The 16572-nt window shown below is 35.7% G+C and overlaps 1 protein-coding gene across 2 annotated transcripts in view; it reads left to right on the top strand.

Annotated features, from left to right (window-relative positions):
• Positions 1-16572, top strand: part of DENND1B (DENN domain containing 1B) — a 153449-nt gene that overhangs the window by 90948 nt on the left and 45929 nt on the right. For both annotated transcript variants that reach the window (XM_059477951.1, XM_059477952.1), the window contains 3 exons: positions 5592-5692; positions 11211-11256; positions 12775-12876. In XM_059477951.1, the coding sequence (XP_059333934.1) occupies positions 5592-5692; positions 11211-11256; positions 12775-12876 (249 nt within the window). The remainder of the gene's footprint in view (positions 1-5591; positions 5693-11210; positions 11257-12774; positions 12877-16572) is intronic.

Below are 16572 nucleotides of genomic sequence, written 5' to 3'. Positions count from 1 at the left end.
TCCACAAATGTAAAGCATCGGTTATGGGCTTGGAGCCTGATCTCATTCTCAATCAAACAGGATTTAGATGTCTTGGCCCCTCTAAGATAAAGTTGGTTTAATTTAGGAGTTACAATAATGTAGAGGAGAGGCTTCCTATGCCTTCACCTATGCAACTGTTCCCCTTTCAGGAAGCAGACAGTGTTTCTCAGTAATTCTTGTGAACTGGGATATTGGGGAAGGAGCCACAAGGGTTGGTCCAGGCTGATGGTGACTGCTCTAATTGTAGTAAAACAGTGACCCATCCCTAGGGTTTGTTGCTATAGGTATTAATGAGTAGATGAGATAATGAAACTAAACAGAATCGTGGGCATCTTTCAACATATGTGTGGTCAAGGCAGTGGGAGGGAAGCAGTTCTTTGGCCCATTGGGACTGTTAGGGAGGAGGGAGAGAGCACACCAGTACCCATTTCTGGACATGGTGTTGACAGAGATTGACAGTGTTTGATGATTTTTCAGGAAATGCTTTTATCACAGTAGTTCTTTAGTTGCTTACAGTAGATTTTGAAAGGTTCTATAGAATCACAGGTTAATTTTACTTTAGCATTTATTTAACTTTGGTTGCTGTTTTTGGCTTTCTGACAAGATTCTGCTAATCAGTTTCTGTCTTCCTTGTTTGTGCTTTGCAATGTGTGCAAATCTTGCCACCTATGCTCTTTCTCTCATTTTACCTTTGATTATAGAAAAGACTTTGAACAAAGTAATTTATATCAATAGAAAGAAACTGCCAGATACCTTTTGTGCAGGATACAGGTATTTTTATGTTACTCATTGAAATAATGTGAATGATAGGTATCAAATAAGCATTATCTGTGAGTCTGTGCAGAAAATGTTTCAGCTGAAGTAGTGTGGCTCCAGACATGGTGCAGTGTTTTAGCAAGACCTGAAATGAGGAAGAGATATGAACAGAAAAAGGGACCAGTCTCTTTGAAATACAGAACGGAAAGATTCACTGGTAGAAGTGAGCACTGGCATAGCAGATACACACATCAGAATTACTGCATCCACACAAGGGAAAGGAGGGGAGGAGCTGCACTCTTTGCGTTCCCAGGAGCAGGTAAACCTGCTTTGATCAAGTCCTGAACTAAAACTTCTGCTGGCTGTTCATGTTCATTACTGCATAGATTTTGAACAACAGCCTTCCCAACTGTCTGCTTATTGCCATAAGGTAGAAAGGAGCTCTTAATTCTCTAGAATTTGGGCATTGTTTCAGTCTTGTTGAGATTTGGTAGTAATCAATTTTCTGTCACCCAATAATTTGCTAACAAATTCTTTATGTGGTCTCCCACTATTTGGAAAGATTGTATTCTCATTGGACATGTAGCTTCAGAATTTTTTTTTCAGGGGCAAAGGTAAAAATTATTTTACCAGAATCACTTGAGAGTTTACTCTGTAGAAAACACCAATTACTTTCCTTGCAGTATATGAAAGCTCACATGTTGATTCTGGCTGCAGCATCTTATCAGGAGAGATCAGAAACAGAGTAGAAACTTTCAGTTGGACTCAGTACTATTAATAAGTCTATTACTGATGGAAAAAGACATAAAGCTTCTTATGCCCAGTGTAAATGTTAGAGAATTCAAATTAGATGTGTTTATTTGTTAAAGGGTTGAACATGAAAATTTTGCTTTTAACTAATTCAAATAATTTGACTCATGCTGTTCATGTAATTCAAAACTACATTATTTAAACCAGTTTTAAAAAGATAATTAGATTTATTTCTGAAAATAAAAATTGTTTAACTAAAAGACATTCTTTGAAATGGAGAAAAGCAATCTAAATATCAAAATTGATGGAAGTAAAAGTATTAGAAGTTCTGTTGAGTATTGGCAAATGAGTTTCAGCTGACAAAAACTTTACTTAAAAACTGTCTGCCCATTTTTTAATGGATAGAAACACAGCCCTAGTAGATCTTTTGTAGTGAAATGAACTACAGGAGGATGTCTCGACATAATTTGTTGCCTCAAACCAAGAAATAAATTGCGAGATTTGCAGAGATGAGGTTCTTCAGCACTTGCCTGTTATAATCTAAGGTTTTTCATCTGCATCAACTGCAGAGTTGTGCAATGATATATCTGTGTGCATACATAAACATACAGCAACCTTTATTGGACAGAGGCGTTTGCCTTTAGTGTAAAACCTACCTATAAAAGGAATCACAATTCTCAGTTGGTGTTTATATCCAGTTGTCAGTGGAAGAATAGGTAGGGTTGGACACAGTCTTGAGGACAACTTCAAGATGGTTTGGGAGAATGTCTGCTGAAGACAACTTCAAGATAACTTCGGAGACGTGTACCTCTTTTGATTTTTATGATCTGTGACATATCTTTTCAAGGTAGTTCTTGATAACTCCTTTTGGAATAGATAGCAGTCAATTGACAGACTCCAGAGAGATGTCTTTGTGCCTTAATAGTGTAAGGAATTGTTTTCTGCAGAAGATATCCCCACTTGGTCAAGCAACAGATCTCATTTCTTTGCCTGGGAGCTTGTGCTGAGTGCTCTGTTTGAGGATGAGCCCTGTAGCCTTTGGCAGGTGCCTGCCAGGCTCAGCTCCTGTGCATGGACACTGTTGGACACCCCCAAACCCGGTGTCACCTCTGTGGAGCTCTGATGTAAATGGTCGAGTTCTCCCTGGTACCTGGCTTTTCAGAGCTCCTGAACTGCCTTGTTCCTTAAGTGCAGCATTGTTCAGGGCTCACAGCAGTTCCCATTCTGTTCTGTGGAGTGGATGTGTCAGTTAAAGAGGAAGGTTATTTAAATAACTAATGCATTTGAGAAATGCAGTCACCATTGAAACAGCAAAAAAAAAAAAAAGGCAAAAAAGAGATTGTTTTTCACATACCAAGTATGCAAATTTTAATATGAAATCCATAATTATCTTATCGGTATTTGCTTAAAGGCAGAGTTGGCAGAATAATAAAATGTGGCACAGTTTGAAGAGCAGCACAGTCCCATAGCTGCTTGTGTTACAGGCTTGTAAACAGGAAACTTTAAAACATATTCATGGCATACTAAAATGTTTGGAAACATACTACAACAGCATAAAGGGAAATGTTTAAATAAGATCTTACAGTAAGATGTTATTAAATAGAAAAGTGATGAACAGTACAACAAAAACTCGATGTGTAAGTTATCAAATCTTTGCCTTTCCTGCTAGAAATAAAAAAATAGTAGATAAAAAATTATAAATGGTAAATAGATGCTAGTGGGAGTGCCACACTAAAATACAGATTATAAAACAAGTTAATAAAACTTCAGATGTTTTTAAGGAATTGCATAGTTCCTCTGTTAAAGTGAGAATTAAAATATAACAGACATGCATAAGATAGGAAAATTTCTTCATGCAAATAGTATAGTCATCTTAATTCATAATTTAAGAATGCCTATTAAGAGAAGGAGGAGGCAACTGTATACATCAGGGGATATCCTGTATAACTGTATGGTCAGCTTTATTGCAGCCTCTGATTGAAATACAAGAAATGGTGATTTTTTTCTATAGGTTGTTGTGGTTTGAAATTTATATACTATGTACAAAAGTATGTGGACATTATAGTAATACCATATCTATTCTGAGTGAAAGAGCAAAAAACACGATGCTGAGCTGGACTGTGCTAACAGTAGTGTTAGTTCAGCTACACAGACAGATAATATGGAAATAAACCTCATAAATCCCATTGTGTAGAAGAGGGAGAAGGTACTCATTTATTTCTTCCCCAAATCAATTCATAGTAACAACCCAATAATTATTAAAATACCCATTATTATAAGTCCAAAATGAGAGTAATTGCAGAAGTGTAGTGTAAAGCTAAGAAAGGAGATGTTAATGTGCAAGGAAGAGTTTAAATAGGGAATTATGATATCCTTGGCTTTCTGCTGTGTAGCTGTCAGGCTGGGGCAGCTCGCTGGTCAATAGTGACATTCTGTGTGTCAGTGAGCAGAGTCTCCTGATACCTTAACCTGCAGTTCACACATTACTGAAGCTCCAACTGTCGAACATTCAAGTCCCTTGGTACCCCTGCAGCTTCCAGACTCTCCTGACTGGCTCATGTTTCATTCTTTGGCAATTTGCCCTAATGATATCCCTCAGGAGCTTTCAGACCCTCTTCTTTTCCATATTTAATCGTGTTATATTAATCTGAGGGCTGAGCAAACTAGGCTGCACAAATTGTAATTGTCTGTGATTTCTGCTGCAATGGTCTTATAACTGCTTTTCTTAATTTTTAGTGTAAAAATATGTGTACAAAATTGTAATGTAATTTTTTATTTACAAATCTAAATGTCCAAGGCAACCAGGATGTGAACACTTTAACTGCTGATCTGTTCCACTAAGAGGGTTGGTTTTTTTCCCTGTAAAATCCATAATGTTTTAGCACTTGCTGTATGGGCAGGATTTACATTTTATTTTTTGCTCTGTTTTGTTACTGTGAAAGTTCATGTCTAATAAACAGTGTTATTATCAAGTTAAACTTGGGTAGTAATTTAGTTGTGATATAAAACATTAGGACAGCCTCTTCTTTTCCGTTAGCTTGGTAACTTCTATATGGGGCATGCTCTTAAAGTGTTTTTTCTCCTTTTTCTATGAGGTTTGTAGTGCTACATGGGATGGATATAGGCTGCCATGTTGTGAACAGTCTGGATTTTTACTCATTCTGTTGTAACTCTGTGCCTGCATATTAAAATAACAAAAATTTGAGAGACTCCCTTATAGCAAAGATAGATCAAATTGGAATTCTTTACATATTGCAAGATTATTTTGTTCACTTGTGGAATGAACTTGGCCCCATTTCTAATGAATTCCATACTTCTTTGTTTCTTTGTTTTGGGGGTAAAGTGGTGGTTGTGGTGTTTTTTTGTTTGTTTTCGAAAACCAGAGATGTCCGTTTGGAGTGGTAAGCAGTTTGTAGCACCTCCTTTCTTGGTCAAGGAGTTCATTTGCCATGATCCTTGTGCCAGGCTTGGAAGTCTCTGCTCTGGGAAGGGAATTTTGGAAAATTGTAATTAAGATGCATTTTTGTTACAGGAATATTCAGATTTTTTTTTTTTTATAAGATGGTTTGGAAATCAAGGTAGTGACCCAAACAGGAGTTAATCCTGCTTCTGAATTTTGTGCAGTTCTGTGGTTTCATGCAGCTTCAGCTCAATTCCAGTTAAAACAGCAGAAATGGGGACTAGAAAACTCTCCTGAGTCTTTCCCACTCAGTGGAGCCAAGTGGAACAGGGGTGCACTTCAGTCCTGTGTGTTCATGGCAGTGCTCATGTTTGACCATGACTGCATCAAGCAATTCATGATTATTTCCCTTTTTCTAAGGGAATAGCTGAGCAGGGAGGGCTGACTTGTTAGCCTGCCTTCTTGCAGATGTTGTGCTTGTATACATACATCAGAGTTTTTTGTCGATGTGTTTTTGCAATTCAGAGTAATTTACAAGATTATATAAGAGGTGGTTTGGGGAGGTTAAGATTTTTGCATGTCTAAAGTTAATTTAAGATTTTGTATTTTCTTTTTATTCATGGTTTTTTTGTTGCCAATTCTGTGTGTGTATTTTTATTTTTAGTTAACTGCTTGTGTTCATGCGTCAGCTGCATTGTTATATCCAATGTATTGGCAACATATTTACATCCCTGTGCTTCCTCCACATCTTCTGGACTACTGCTGGTAAGATAGCTAACCTGTTATCCCCATTTCTGAGATTCTGACCTGTCTTAGAATTCTGAGTAACTGATGAAAACACTGACTTTTTATTATGACTAAGCAAACAGGTTCCAGTTTATGAAAGCACTTAGGCCAATGCTTAAATGATGACTTGACTAGGGATATTCCATCATGCCTTGATGTTTGAATTGGTATCTTGAATTACAGTGCTGATTCCTATTAGTACAGCATTTAGAATCCTGTTTGTAAGAACTGGTTCTGTTTTGTTGGTAAGAGAATTCATTCAATAATTTAAATGCAAGCATGTTACAGTTTTCTTTTATTTGGCTTTTAGTTTAGGTTGAAATACATTATACTTCTAGAAGCATTCAAAAAAACCCTGATCATTTTTTCCAGAATCATATGTTAGTATTCATCAGTGATTTAGTATTTGTATTTTAACTCAGCCAGGCTCAGGATTCTAGCCAGCCCCTTCCCAAAAGAGCTTAAAAACTCCTTTTGGGACTCCAAAATTTTTATTACAAGAATTCTGCTTTTCCTGATGAGTTTCTGTTCACATGACTGATTTTGTGGTTTTGGCATATTTTTAAGTTGAACAAGAATCACTTTTTGATTCACTTCTGATCCTTCTAGGGGATGATGTTTCCACATGGCTGTGTTTCACAATTTCTTGCTTTTATTCAGAATAGTGGCAGAGATAACAAATGAGAGTTTCCATTTTCCCTTTAAGCAGGAATATCCATCCCTGGAGATTTTCACTTTACCTAGACCCTGTGGGTCTGTTATGGAAAAACGAACCATTTCAAGCTGTTCTAGAGATTAGGAATTATTATTATTATATATAAAAACCGGAGACGCAGCCAGATATTACCTAAGCAGAGCTAAGTCTGTGTTTTCTTCATAGAAATAAATTATGCTTATGTATTTGCTGGGCTTTATGTTGTTGATTTTGGTTTGAGGTTTTCCCCCTCAAACCTACGAATGCATTGCTGTTCTACTGAACTCCATCTAGTCTAATGAACTTTTGTTTTCAAACAAATCCTCACTGTGTTTCCTTAAGTGCCTTTGGTAGTTTTCCCTGAAGTTCACAATATTTGTCCATGGTATATTTTTTTTTGTGGTAGTTCTTACAATTCATGTATATATTATTTGTTGTTTTAAAAAAGAGAATAAATGTTTTTCTCCAACTCCTCCTTTTACTTACAAGTACAGCTAAGCCTTTCATGTTTAATGATAGTTTTCTTTTGAAGAAACTCTGTTCTAATTGTTTCTCCTCCTGCCTTTGATAAAATATACCAGGATGGGGTAGAACTTGGGTGTATTTAGTTTTTGTATTACTTGAGCTTATGGCCAGAACCTTTGTGATTTTTCAGATCATCCAAAAATGCTGTTCTCAGAAGGCAGATCAACACTTTTATGCAAGCTGTACCCTGTAGAATGCATCCTGAATATGAGAAGATTTTTTTTTATTTCCCCTTCTAAGCCCACATAATGTTTCCAGAAATAACAACATGAGATGCTGTACGCATCTCCATGTGATGATGATAATAGTTGGGATTCTAGGTCACAGAGGTATGACCTGAGAAATTTTTTTACTCATTAAAAAGAAGCATGGAGTTTCTTAAACTTGTAAAATTCGTTTATATCCCATATTCTTTTTCACAGTAGTATGGTAGGGTGGAGTAAAAAGTTCCCCTGTTTTAGAGATGTTCAAAAGGAAACATAAAATTCATGAAAAGAAATGCACAGCTGATGAATTTATCGCAGTAATTCAGACCTTTTTACTCAGATTTTTGTACATTTACATTTCTCTTTCTGTTCATCTAAATGATTCTTTTGTGAGACAGGTTGGAAAAGTGTAATAAAAACACACCAATGACTTAGCTTTCCTCATGTTCTGATGTATTAACAGTAAATAAATGTTCTCCTCATAGGTATATAATATAGCAAGTTAAAGAACCTTGATGAATTCTTAAGGTCAAAGATTGTAGTAGGCCTGACCTAGTTTGCAGTCGAACAGGATCACGCCAATTTAAAATTAATAAAAGAATGCAAAAGTTATTTTGCATACTTCTCTTTTTTATGTCATTTTTATAAGCAAATTTCATTTTATATAAGTGCCATTTTAGCTCAATGTGCCTAGAAATTTCATTGTCACTGTTTCACTTGGACTTCTTGGAATATCTCCCATGAAATCTCATTTTCTTAGTTAGTGTTGTCCTGAAATGGCATTCAAATATATGAAGTAGGGGAATATCAGTTGAATAATTTGTTCGTTCTGTGGAAGTAAGGCTTTTTGTAAACAAAGATCAAATTCATTTAAATCTATCAATTTAAAGATATGCCTCATTCTGTAGCCTTTTTTTTTTGCACATTAATCATATAGCATATTTTGAGAGAAGTCCACTTTTTTTTATTAGTTGGACTAAGAATCTTCATAATATTATCATGATAAAATAAGCAATTCTGTGGAGTTAGACTTTGATAAATTACATTAAGTGCCTAACTGCTACATTTTGTAAGCAGGAAAAAAGAAAAATGTATCTTTGAGGAAAAAAAAAGCTATATTAAAATTATTTCCATTTTTTCACTTGCCTTTTTAATTAAAATATATTAATTTCTATCCTGCTGCCTGATTTACAGGCTGGATTTAGAGCTAATGTAACAGATGATGCTGGAGTAGCCCAAAGCAGAGGGTGAGTGTGGACTGCACCACCCTGAGGAGTGGCAGGCTGAGTGCCAGGCTCTGGGGCAGAGCAGAGTCTCTGTTCATGGCTTCAGGAGGGGCTTGGTACCCCCCATGAGCTTAGCTTGGCCTGGAGTGCCATTATGGGAGCTCCACTGTGAGAATTGGAGTGACCATCCAAAAGAGGAGATGTCAGAAATTTATTTTTCTAGAAGATAGCACAATATAGGCTGAGAAAGTTATATTCATTGTAGGTGCAGAAAAAAAATCCACTGTGCAGTTCATAAAAAATTGAGTTTTATATTATGTTGTAAAAAATTGATTTCTCTTCTACATCTAAGTAAGTAATAGGAGACTCTTGCACTCAGTGGAGTGGGTGGCTGGCTTTCAAGAAAACTGTAACAAAAATTAAGTTTGAACATTGATACAGTAATTATATTTGAATAAAATTATTTTTTGTGAAGAAGAAAGCTAATTTAATGAAATTTCTGTCTAATATCTTGGCAAACTGAACCACCAATATTAGAATATATGCCAGTTTTGTCTGTGGATGATAAAGCATCTGTTATACTGGTGCTCTGTTGAGAATGTAATGCAATCAGAAAATTCAAGTTACAATTGCAATAGGTCTTTATGAGATTTGGTCTCTTCTGAATTAGGATATACATACGTCTGTTTTCGTGAGAATGGGGCAATTATTTTCCAATTAACTTGGATGTTTTGCATAACATAGTAATTATTTTGGGCAGTGATACCACTGATTGATATTTTTGGTGGTGACATGCATAAGCAAGATAAAACTCTATAGCAGCTCCCAGTAGTATCGTAGTAAGCAATTTCGTGTGCGTATTCCAGTCCTCTGCTGTTAAGGCTTCAGAATCCAGCAGTAATAAAGTTACCTTTTGCTGAAAACGATTAAATTGACTTTCCATGCCTGCAGTTTTTATTTCATCCATTTTCAAGATGTGCTTTGTAACTTTATTCTGTTAACTTCAAAATTGAAATGGTGTAGTGTTGCTTTGTTCTGTAGAGAAAAGAGGTACATGCTTCCCTTTTTAATGGCAGATTTATTAATGGAGCAAATCATCAGCTACCTTAAGTCAGCACAGGCGTGGTGAAGCTACTGGCACAGTGTTGATGTATGAGAAAACAAGTGTGCATAAAATCCATACATGACATAGCACTTGTTTTCACTGTAGTTTTGCCTGTTCACATTATTTGTACCACTGAGATATCCTGATATGAGGAACCTGAGGATCTGTTTTGCTGCATATTCTGCAGCAGAATTCTCAGTAACATGTCAGCCTTAATAATTCTTAGTGGCTGGGTTAAATATGTTACATAGTACAAAGGATTCTTTAATCTATAGAGTGGTTTAAAGCTGTTTAAATCCTCTCTGAATATATATGGGTGTCTGCTCTGGAGTGACACTCGTTTACAACTCCATGTAATTTGTGTAAATTCACAAAGACAAGGATTAGCCTGGATGAAGTCATCAGGAAGTGCTAAATTTTGTCAGTATCGGGCTAAGAAAAAGATGTGTGGAAAAACAGAGGCCTCTTTTCCTTTTTGGAAGCCCCATTGTCTAGAAACCTTAAGCCATGACAGTTTGCAATTTCAGCAAACCTATATTTTGATATCATAGACACCATGAAATCTTGTTTGGGCCTCAGTCAGTCTGAGTTTTTGGTTTTGTTTGTTGGTTTTTGTTTGGATTTTTTTTTTTTTTTTTTGCATTGATCTTCTCCTGTGGGACATTGTTAATGAGAGCAATTGGCTAATACATAGAGTGTACGGATTTTTCTAAAATGGGCTGTAGTTGTAGGCAGGTGAGAATTGCTTTTTCTGGTCCCAGAAGTGGGACTAAATGGATGAATTGATGCAGTGAAACCTTGCCCCATCCTTGGGAAGTCAATCACCAATCAGTCAGTGCCACTGGCTCAGATCTGTGATCAGATTATTGCCATGAGAGAAATTACTGTGAGCTGTGTACCCTTATATGTTATCTTGCCTTCCATTATTTTTCAGGGATTATTTTTATTTAGTTTTTTTTTTCTCTGTGGTCTGTTAGTGACTCATTTTCCATGAGTTGCCTAAACCAACCTGTCAATTGCTCACTGCTCTGAGAGTAAATATTGTCAGTAATCTCACAGTACCCAAAAGTCTCATGGTGATTGTTGAGGTTTTTTCCTTCAGTGCTGGACACTGAGTATATTCTTGGTCAGATGTTGCCAGAACAGAAGATTGTAGGAAACCATGATAAATAAGCCTAATTCAGTTTCTTGCTTGCATGCTGCAGGAGGTCTTACTGCAGCAGCTTTGTGTGGATATTTGTTCTATTTGGAGAATATAGTCCCTTGTCTTATGAAAATTGGAAAGGAGAATTGGAATCCTATTCAGTTAAATAGGATATTATACAGCTTCCAAAGGCTTGCCAGGGGAAGGTTCAAAACCAAAACTGGTGGTAATGATGTTTGCATTGCACTCTGGTAAGCAGGACCACGTCCTCCAGCTGGTGTTTTCAAACCAGCCCACTTTGGGAACATTGGCTGGGTTAGCTCAGTGTGGTCAGTTACTGGAACTGGGTCTGGAGGAAAAGCTGTGGTGCCTCCTTGCTCATGCCTCATAGTTTGCAGCAGCATCCTTTATTTTGTTGTCATCTTTACTGCAGAGTAAATCAAAATTTTCCTTGTCTAGTAAACATTCTTGTAGCAACTGTGTTCATTTAATACTGTCTTAAACAGTGACTGTCTACTAGGGTCTTATGTACCAAGATTTAAAATGCTCCATTAGTGTTTTATTTAAAACTTGATGTTTTCCACTCCTTTCCTTCAGTGCACCGATGCCTTATCTAATTGGCGTCCACTTAAGCTTGATAGAGGTAAGTTTACTGTCCTCTTCAGTGTACTGGGAAGCATGAGGTGTGTGTGCCATAAAAAAATTGTAATGGAAATGTTTTAGAAAAAATCCCTCTATTTTAGCATGCAGAATTACAAAATTTAAGCTTCATATGCTGTACTAAGTAAAAAATATCACTCATTGAAATCTTAATTTTGAAGTATTTCATGAAGACATGTAGCTCTACATCATGATTTTCTCTGTCTTATTAATAGCTTAGTGGGAGCTATTTTCCTGCCTTTTAGCACTTTAGCAACAGATTTCCCAATAATGAGGAAAAATTTATTTTTCAGGAACAGGTAAAATTTATGTTGGGGTCACTGTCACTCAGATTTCAGTGTTACTGTGATTTCCCAGATAATATATGTTCCTGTCCCTCTGAAAACTTGAATCTAACCTACATCCCATTACATTTCTAACTATTAACTTAGAAATTAGTATTTTTTGCCAAAAAACAAGAGGTGGCTTTTACAAATTTGAACATAAAGCAACACAGTAGAACTCAGCTGACTGGTACATTATAGCTGGGTAAGAAATAGTTTTGCCTTTTTCCATAACCATTTGATTATGCTGTGGAGCCTACATGTGCCATCTGATTATCATGCAGAGTAGATAATTGATTTGGGAACATTATTTGATTTGCACTTCTGCTAAAGCAGTTTCTAAGGATCAATTTACATCTGCTAAGGTGATGGGGTGGGTTCTTCTCTGAGCCACCAGCACTTTTGTTTTTCCAAAAAAAGGCCTTCTATATCATCTACACTTCTCAACTCCAGGCACAGCCTTCTGTGCTCCCAAATCATTATGACCTGCATGCATCAGTTGTAATATCTTGATTAGGATGCTTTTTCTCATTCAATAAGGAAATAATGGAGCTGAAAGATCTGCCCTTAAAAAAAGATGTCAGTTCCTTCAGGAATTATTTCCTGCACTGCATTATTATGTATTATTGTAGGGCCATATAGAAAAGAGTTCTATCCCTTTTTCCTGAAAGGAACAAATTATTAAATTCTTAGCTGCTAGCCAAGCACACTGATGAAAAAGCATTTTATCCATTCTTCTGTGGTAATAGTAGGCATCACATGCTTGGTACTTACCACTTAAATCTGCAAATAATTGTACTTTTTTTCTGGTTTTCATCTGATTATATGATTAATATCCTATCTGATTTTCACAAATATGAGAGAATGAAATGTTGTTACAATATATGTGTAGTTCCAATATATATTTATCCAATATATTCAACTGCATTCTGTATAAATTCCTCTCAGAGATTATTAATATAACCTTAGTGTTTGAAAAATAGGAAGTATTTTTAAAAGCTACTTTGAATGCTGTATCTAATTCCCAGATTCTACATCTAAAGCTCCAACTGTTTTTTGCCATTACTGTCCTTTGTATAAAATCATCATTTGTAATTTAGCACAGTATAAGGAAAATGTACTTCAGGAGGACGCTGTAGTAAATTGTTTTTCGAGTATTTTTTTTTTCTTCCTAACAGAGAGTAAAAAATAGATCACTGGAGGATGTGGTTTTGCTAAATGTTGACACAAACACTCTAGAAACCCCTTTTAATGACCTGAACAACCTACCTGGTGAAGTGGTGAGTCTTAGACATTTCATTCTTTCTTATATAGGTGCTTGAATTACTCATAATTATTTTTGCCTCGTTTTGCTAACTGCTGTAAAAGGAGTAAGGGGGTGAAAAGCACCTAGTGCAGACCCCTACATTTGAGATTTTTACCTTTTTGACAGCTGAGGAGACGTTGAATGGAACATCATATTCCTTATTGTAAAAGTAGGATCATAATTATAAAGCTAGCTGCATTCATTAGGCAGAGCTGCTTTAAACGCAAGAGTCTCTTCATCTCATCTTAATCATTATATTACAAAGTAGGCATTTCTGTCTGCCTAGTGGCATGTCTTGCAAAAGAACCAGAGAGTTTTTGAAGGCAAAAAGAAGAAGGGGGCCAATTATCGGCTTCTGCTTCCCTGCCACCTGCCAGCGCTTTCCTTTTAATTAATGATCTGATGGCACTGGTCAATATAATAAGAAATGCTTGTACAGTTGGGGTCAGAAAATTCAGGCTTTGATCTTCTTCAACTTTGTGAAACATTTATTTGTTTTCTCTAAATTATTTCAGTTTTATTTTAATCTCTTCTATCCTGCTGAGGGCTGCGTGAATGAAAACCTATACTGTTTGTCATTTGCTTTGGCAGAGCAAAGACTGCTTACTTAGAATTCTATTTGTAAATTAAACTGCAAACCCAGTTTGTCATAAAAGACATCTGATCCTTTTGAAATGACGAAAGCTGTCTTTTGTCTGTAAAGGATGATAAATTAAGTGCTAGTTCTTTCTGGACTTTGATCTTGCAGAGGGTGCCCCCCTGCTTTTTTTTGCCTTTTTTTTTCTTTTTTTATTGCCTATAGGAGAACATAGTCTGTATATCATTTTAAACAGTCACAAAATTCACTTATCTTGTTTTTCCCAGTAGAGCTCTAAAAGAATATAATTGTGAAACCACTGTTTTCATTATTCAATTAAAGATGCACAAGCTGTCACAAATAGTTGTCAAGACAAAGAATTTTATATCAAAATATGAAATCAAAGAGTTACATTTTCTGAAATTGTAAATCATAAAATACCCCTGTCATAATCAAAGTAAGATCCTATTGTGGCATACTGTGTCTTTTGTTACTGTTGATAATTTGTATATATATTTAGTACAATGGAAGTCAAACTCTTGATGATAGCATTTGTGACACTGCCCTTTGATTTTAATGATCTAAAAATAAGTCTAAACATTTTTATAGATCATCTGGTCAGTCTTTGGACTCTGTATCAACTGTAGTTCAGAGATGTAAAAGACTATAAAATTACTATGATGTTCTGTGGTTTACATTAGTGTATTTATTATTAAATTGGTAGATTTTTGTGATGTTTTGTGATTTACATATGCATGGATACAAGCACAAATATAAATACAGTAACTTTGACTGTACTCTGTCATTTGAGAGTATAACAAGTAAAGAAAGAGCCATTTCCTGGTGTGTCAGGAGCTTTAACTGGACTTCCACTGAGTGACCAGGGTTGATGTTATAATGTCATGAAGGTCTGCATGCTAAATAATAGCTGGATGTGGAATTGAGAATTAGGCATCATATTCCATGACATACTGCAGTTACAGCTGGAGGTCCTTTGAACAGCCAAAATGGATCTTTGTGCCATAAGAGGCACTTGTCATGTGTTTTACAGGTGCATATAAAAATGATCTCTAAATAAGCAGACTAGCATAAAGGAAATAGGGATACAGATCTGACTGCTTCTAGAAGTGTATTTTCTCCCAGAATACATGCATGTTATTACTGCAAATCCTAATTTAGGTTATCCAAGCGTACAGTCTAGACTTATAACATTTTTTCCATATCTAATATAAAGCAAAAAAAGCCGGTGTTCTATGCAAAATATACTTGCAGAACTTGAGGGTTTTATACTGAAGTTTTTAATTTGAATAGTCTCATCTCTTACTTCACTTCAATCCGTAAGGCACTTTAAACATTTTGATGGAATGTATATACAATTATAATTGGAAAACCTGGAAACAAAAGGCACAGGGCTGTGTTTGGTTCATAAGGTGACAAAATGCTTGTCCTCCTTTTGCATTCATGAGGGGCAGTGCAGCTGCTGACATCTTGAGGAAAAGTGTAAGACACAATAGTGTAGAGTCAAAATGGTAAGTCAGGCTTCAAACATTAAAGGGAACGTCAGAGATACATGTGTGAAACATTTTAACTTATATAGAAAAACCTCATAAGCGTACGTACAAAAGTAGTAAAACTTCTGATGAAAAAATATAATGAGTACCTCTGAAAGGCATTAAAACAGAATGAAGAACTGAAAATATAAAAGAAGTTGTAGTCTTACTGTCCCTTTCAAAAATTGATTCCAGGTTGGTTAACAGCCTAACAAAAGAAATGCAATATTTTCCAAGTTTTTTAAAATTGTTTCTTGTGTCCAGAGGGAACAGAGTAATTATTTTCTTGATCAATAAGCCTGATGATGTCCTCACAGCATAGGTATTTAATGGTTTACCCTTGTATACACGCTCTGATCGTGAATTTTTTCAGGATAAATTTAAGATTGAAAGAAACATTATTCTATGGCGTTGTCTAATAAACTGTATAATAAATTAACTGAGATTTAAAGGCATTTTTAAATCATTCACTTAAGCATTTAAATTATAGGTACAGGCTAGATGAGTTTCCATGCATGTGAACTCTATTATTCTGTCAGACTGACCAGTGGTCTTGACTGTTCAAAGGTCAGTGGTCACAGTTGTCCTGAATTACAGTCCTTTTTTCATGGGGACCCTCTGCTGTGTTGCATGCTGTAATCTTCTTAATGGCTTCATTCCAATATTCACACATAATATTTTAGATTTATTGACTGTTAGAAATACTACCATGCCAGTAGCAGTTCCGCTACTCCTAAGGTATTTAAAATTGGGAGAATAAATCAGGGCAAGACTTTCAGGAATCCTTTGTTTTCTTGGAAGGGGGAAAGCCCCTCTTTTTTCACTTTTCTGACAAGAAAGCTTGTTTTTAAATTTCATCATTTCACTGTGAATTTGTCTATTATTTTTTAATTAAAAAAAAAAAAAAAGAAAAGGAGCTACTTCTGTGGGAGTAAATTTCTTAATATAATAATACTGAGATCACTACTTTAATAATATAAGGCACTAGAAGAACACACGCGACCATAGACTGAAATTTATAAATTTTGGGCCTGACCCTGCAATACCTGCTTGCACTTAACTCTGACATAAAGACTTCTCCTTTGCTCAGATGTGAACACTTTCCCAAACAGCTTCCAGAATTGACAGCATCACCTCTAGCAACCAAGTCTTAATGACTTGAAATCATAAACTGAGCAGAACTTTTATAAATATGATCTTCAGAAGACAACAGACTTTATAGTCTTTTAACTTCCTCTGTGCTGGTTAAATATTGTCAACTGCAAAAGCTACAGAGCTGTTAAAATATGTGCAGTGTTTGTACTGCCTGGTACCTACACACTGTGATGCAGTACAGAATGTAAACTGGACTTCAGAGATTTAGTTTTGAGATTCCTAAATTTAGAGGATTTTAACACCATAAATTTGGCATATGAACATTACTGTTCTAAAAGTAGCGCAAAAAATTGGTTACTTTATGCAGCGATTATTTGGAGTACAAATTATTTTGTAAGATACGATGATTAATGGTATTATAAAGAAATTAAAGTCAATGTATAACAGT

The sequence above is a fragment of the Ammospiza nelsoni genome, chromosome 9 (assembly GCF_027579445.1).
Source record: "Ammospiza nelsoni isolate bAmmNel1 chromosome 9, bAmmNel1.pri, whole genome shotgun sequence".
Taxonomy (NCBI): domain Eukaryota; kingdom Metazoa; phylum Chordata; class Aves; order Passeriformes; family Passerellidae; genus Ammospiza; species Ammospiza nelsoni.
This window is presented reverse-complemented; position numbering and strand designations above follow the sequence as displayed.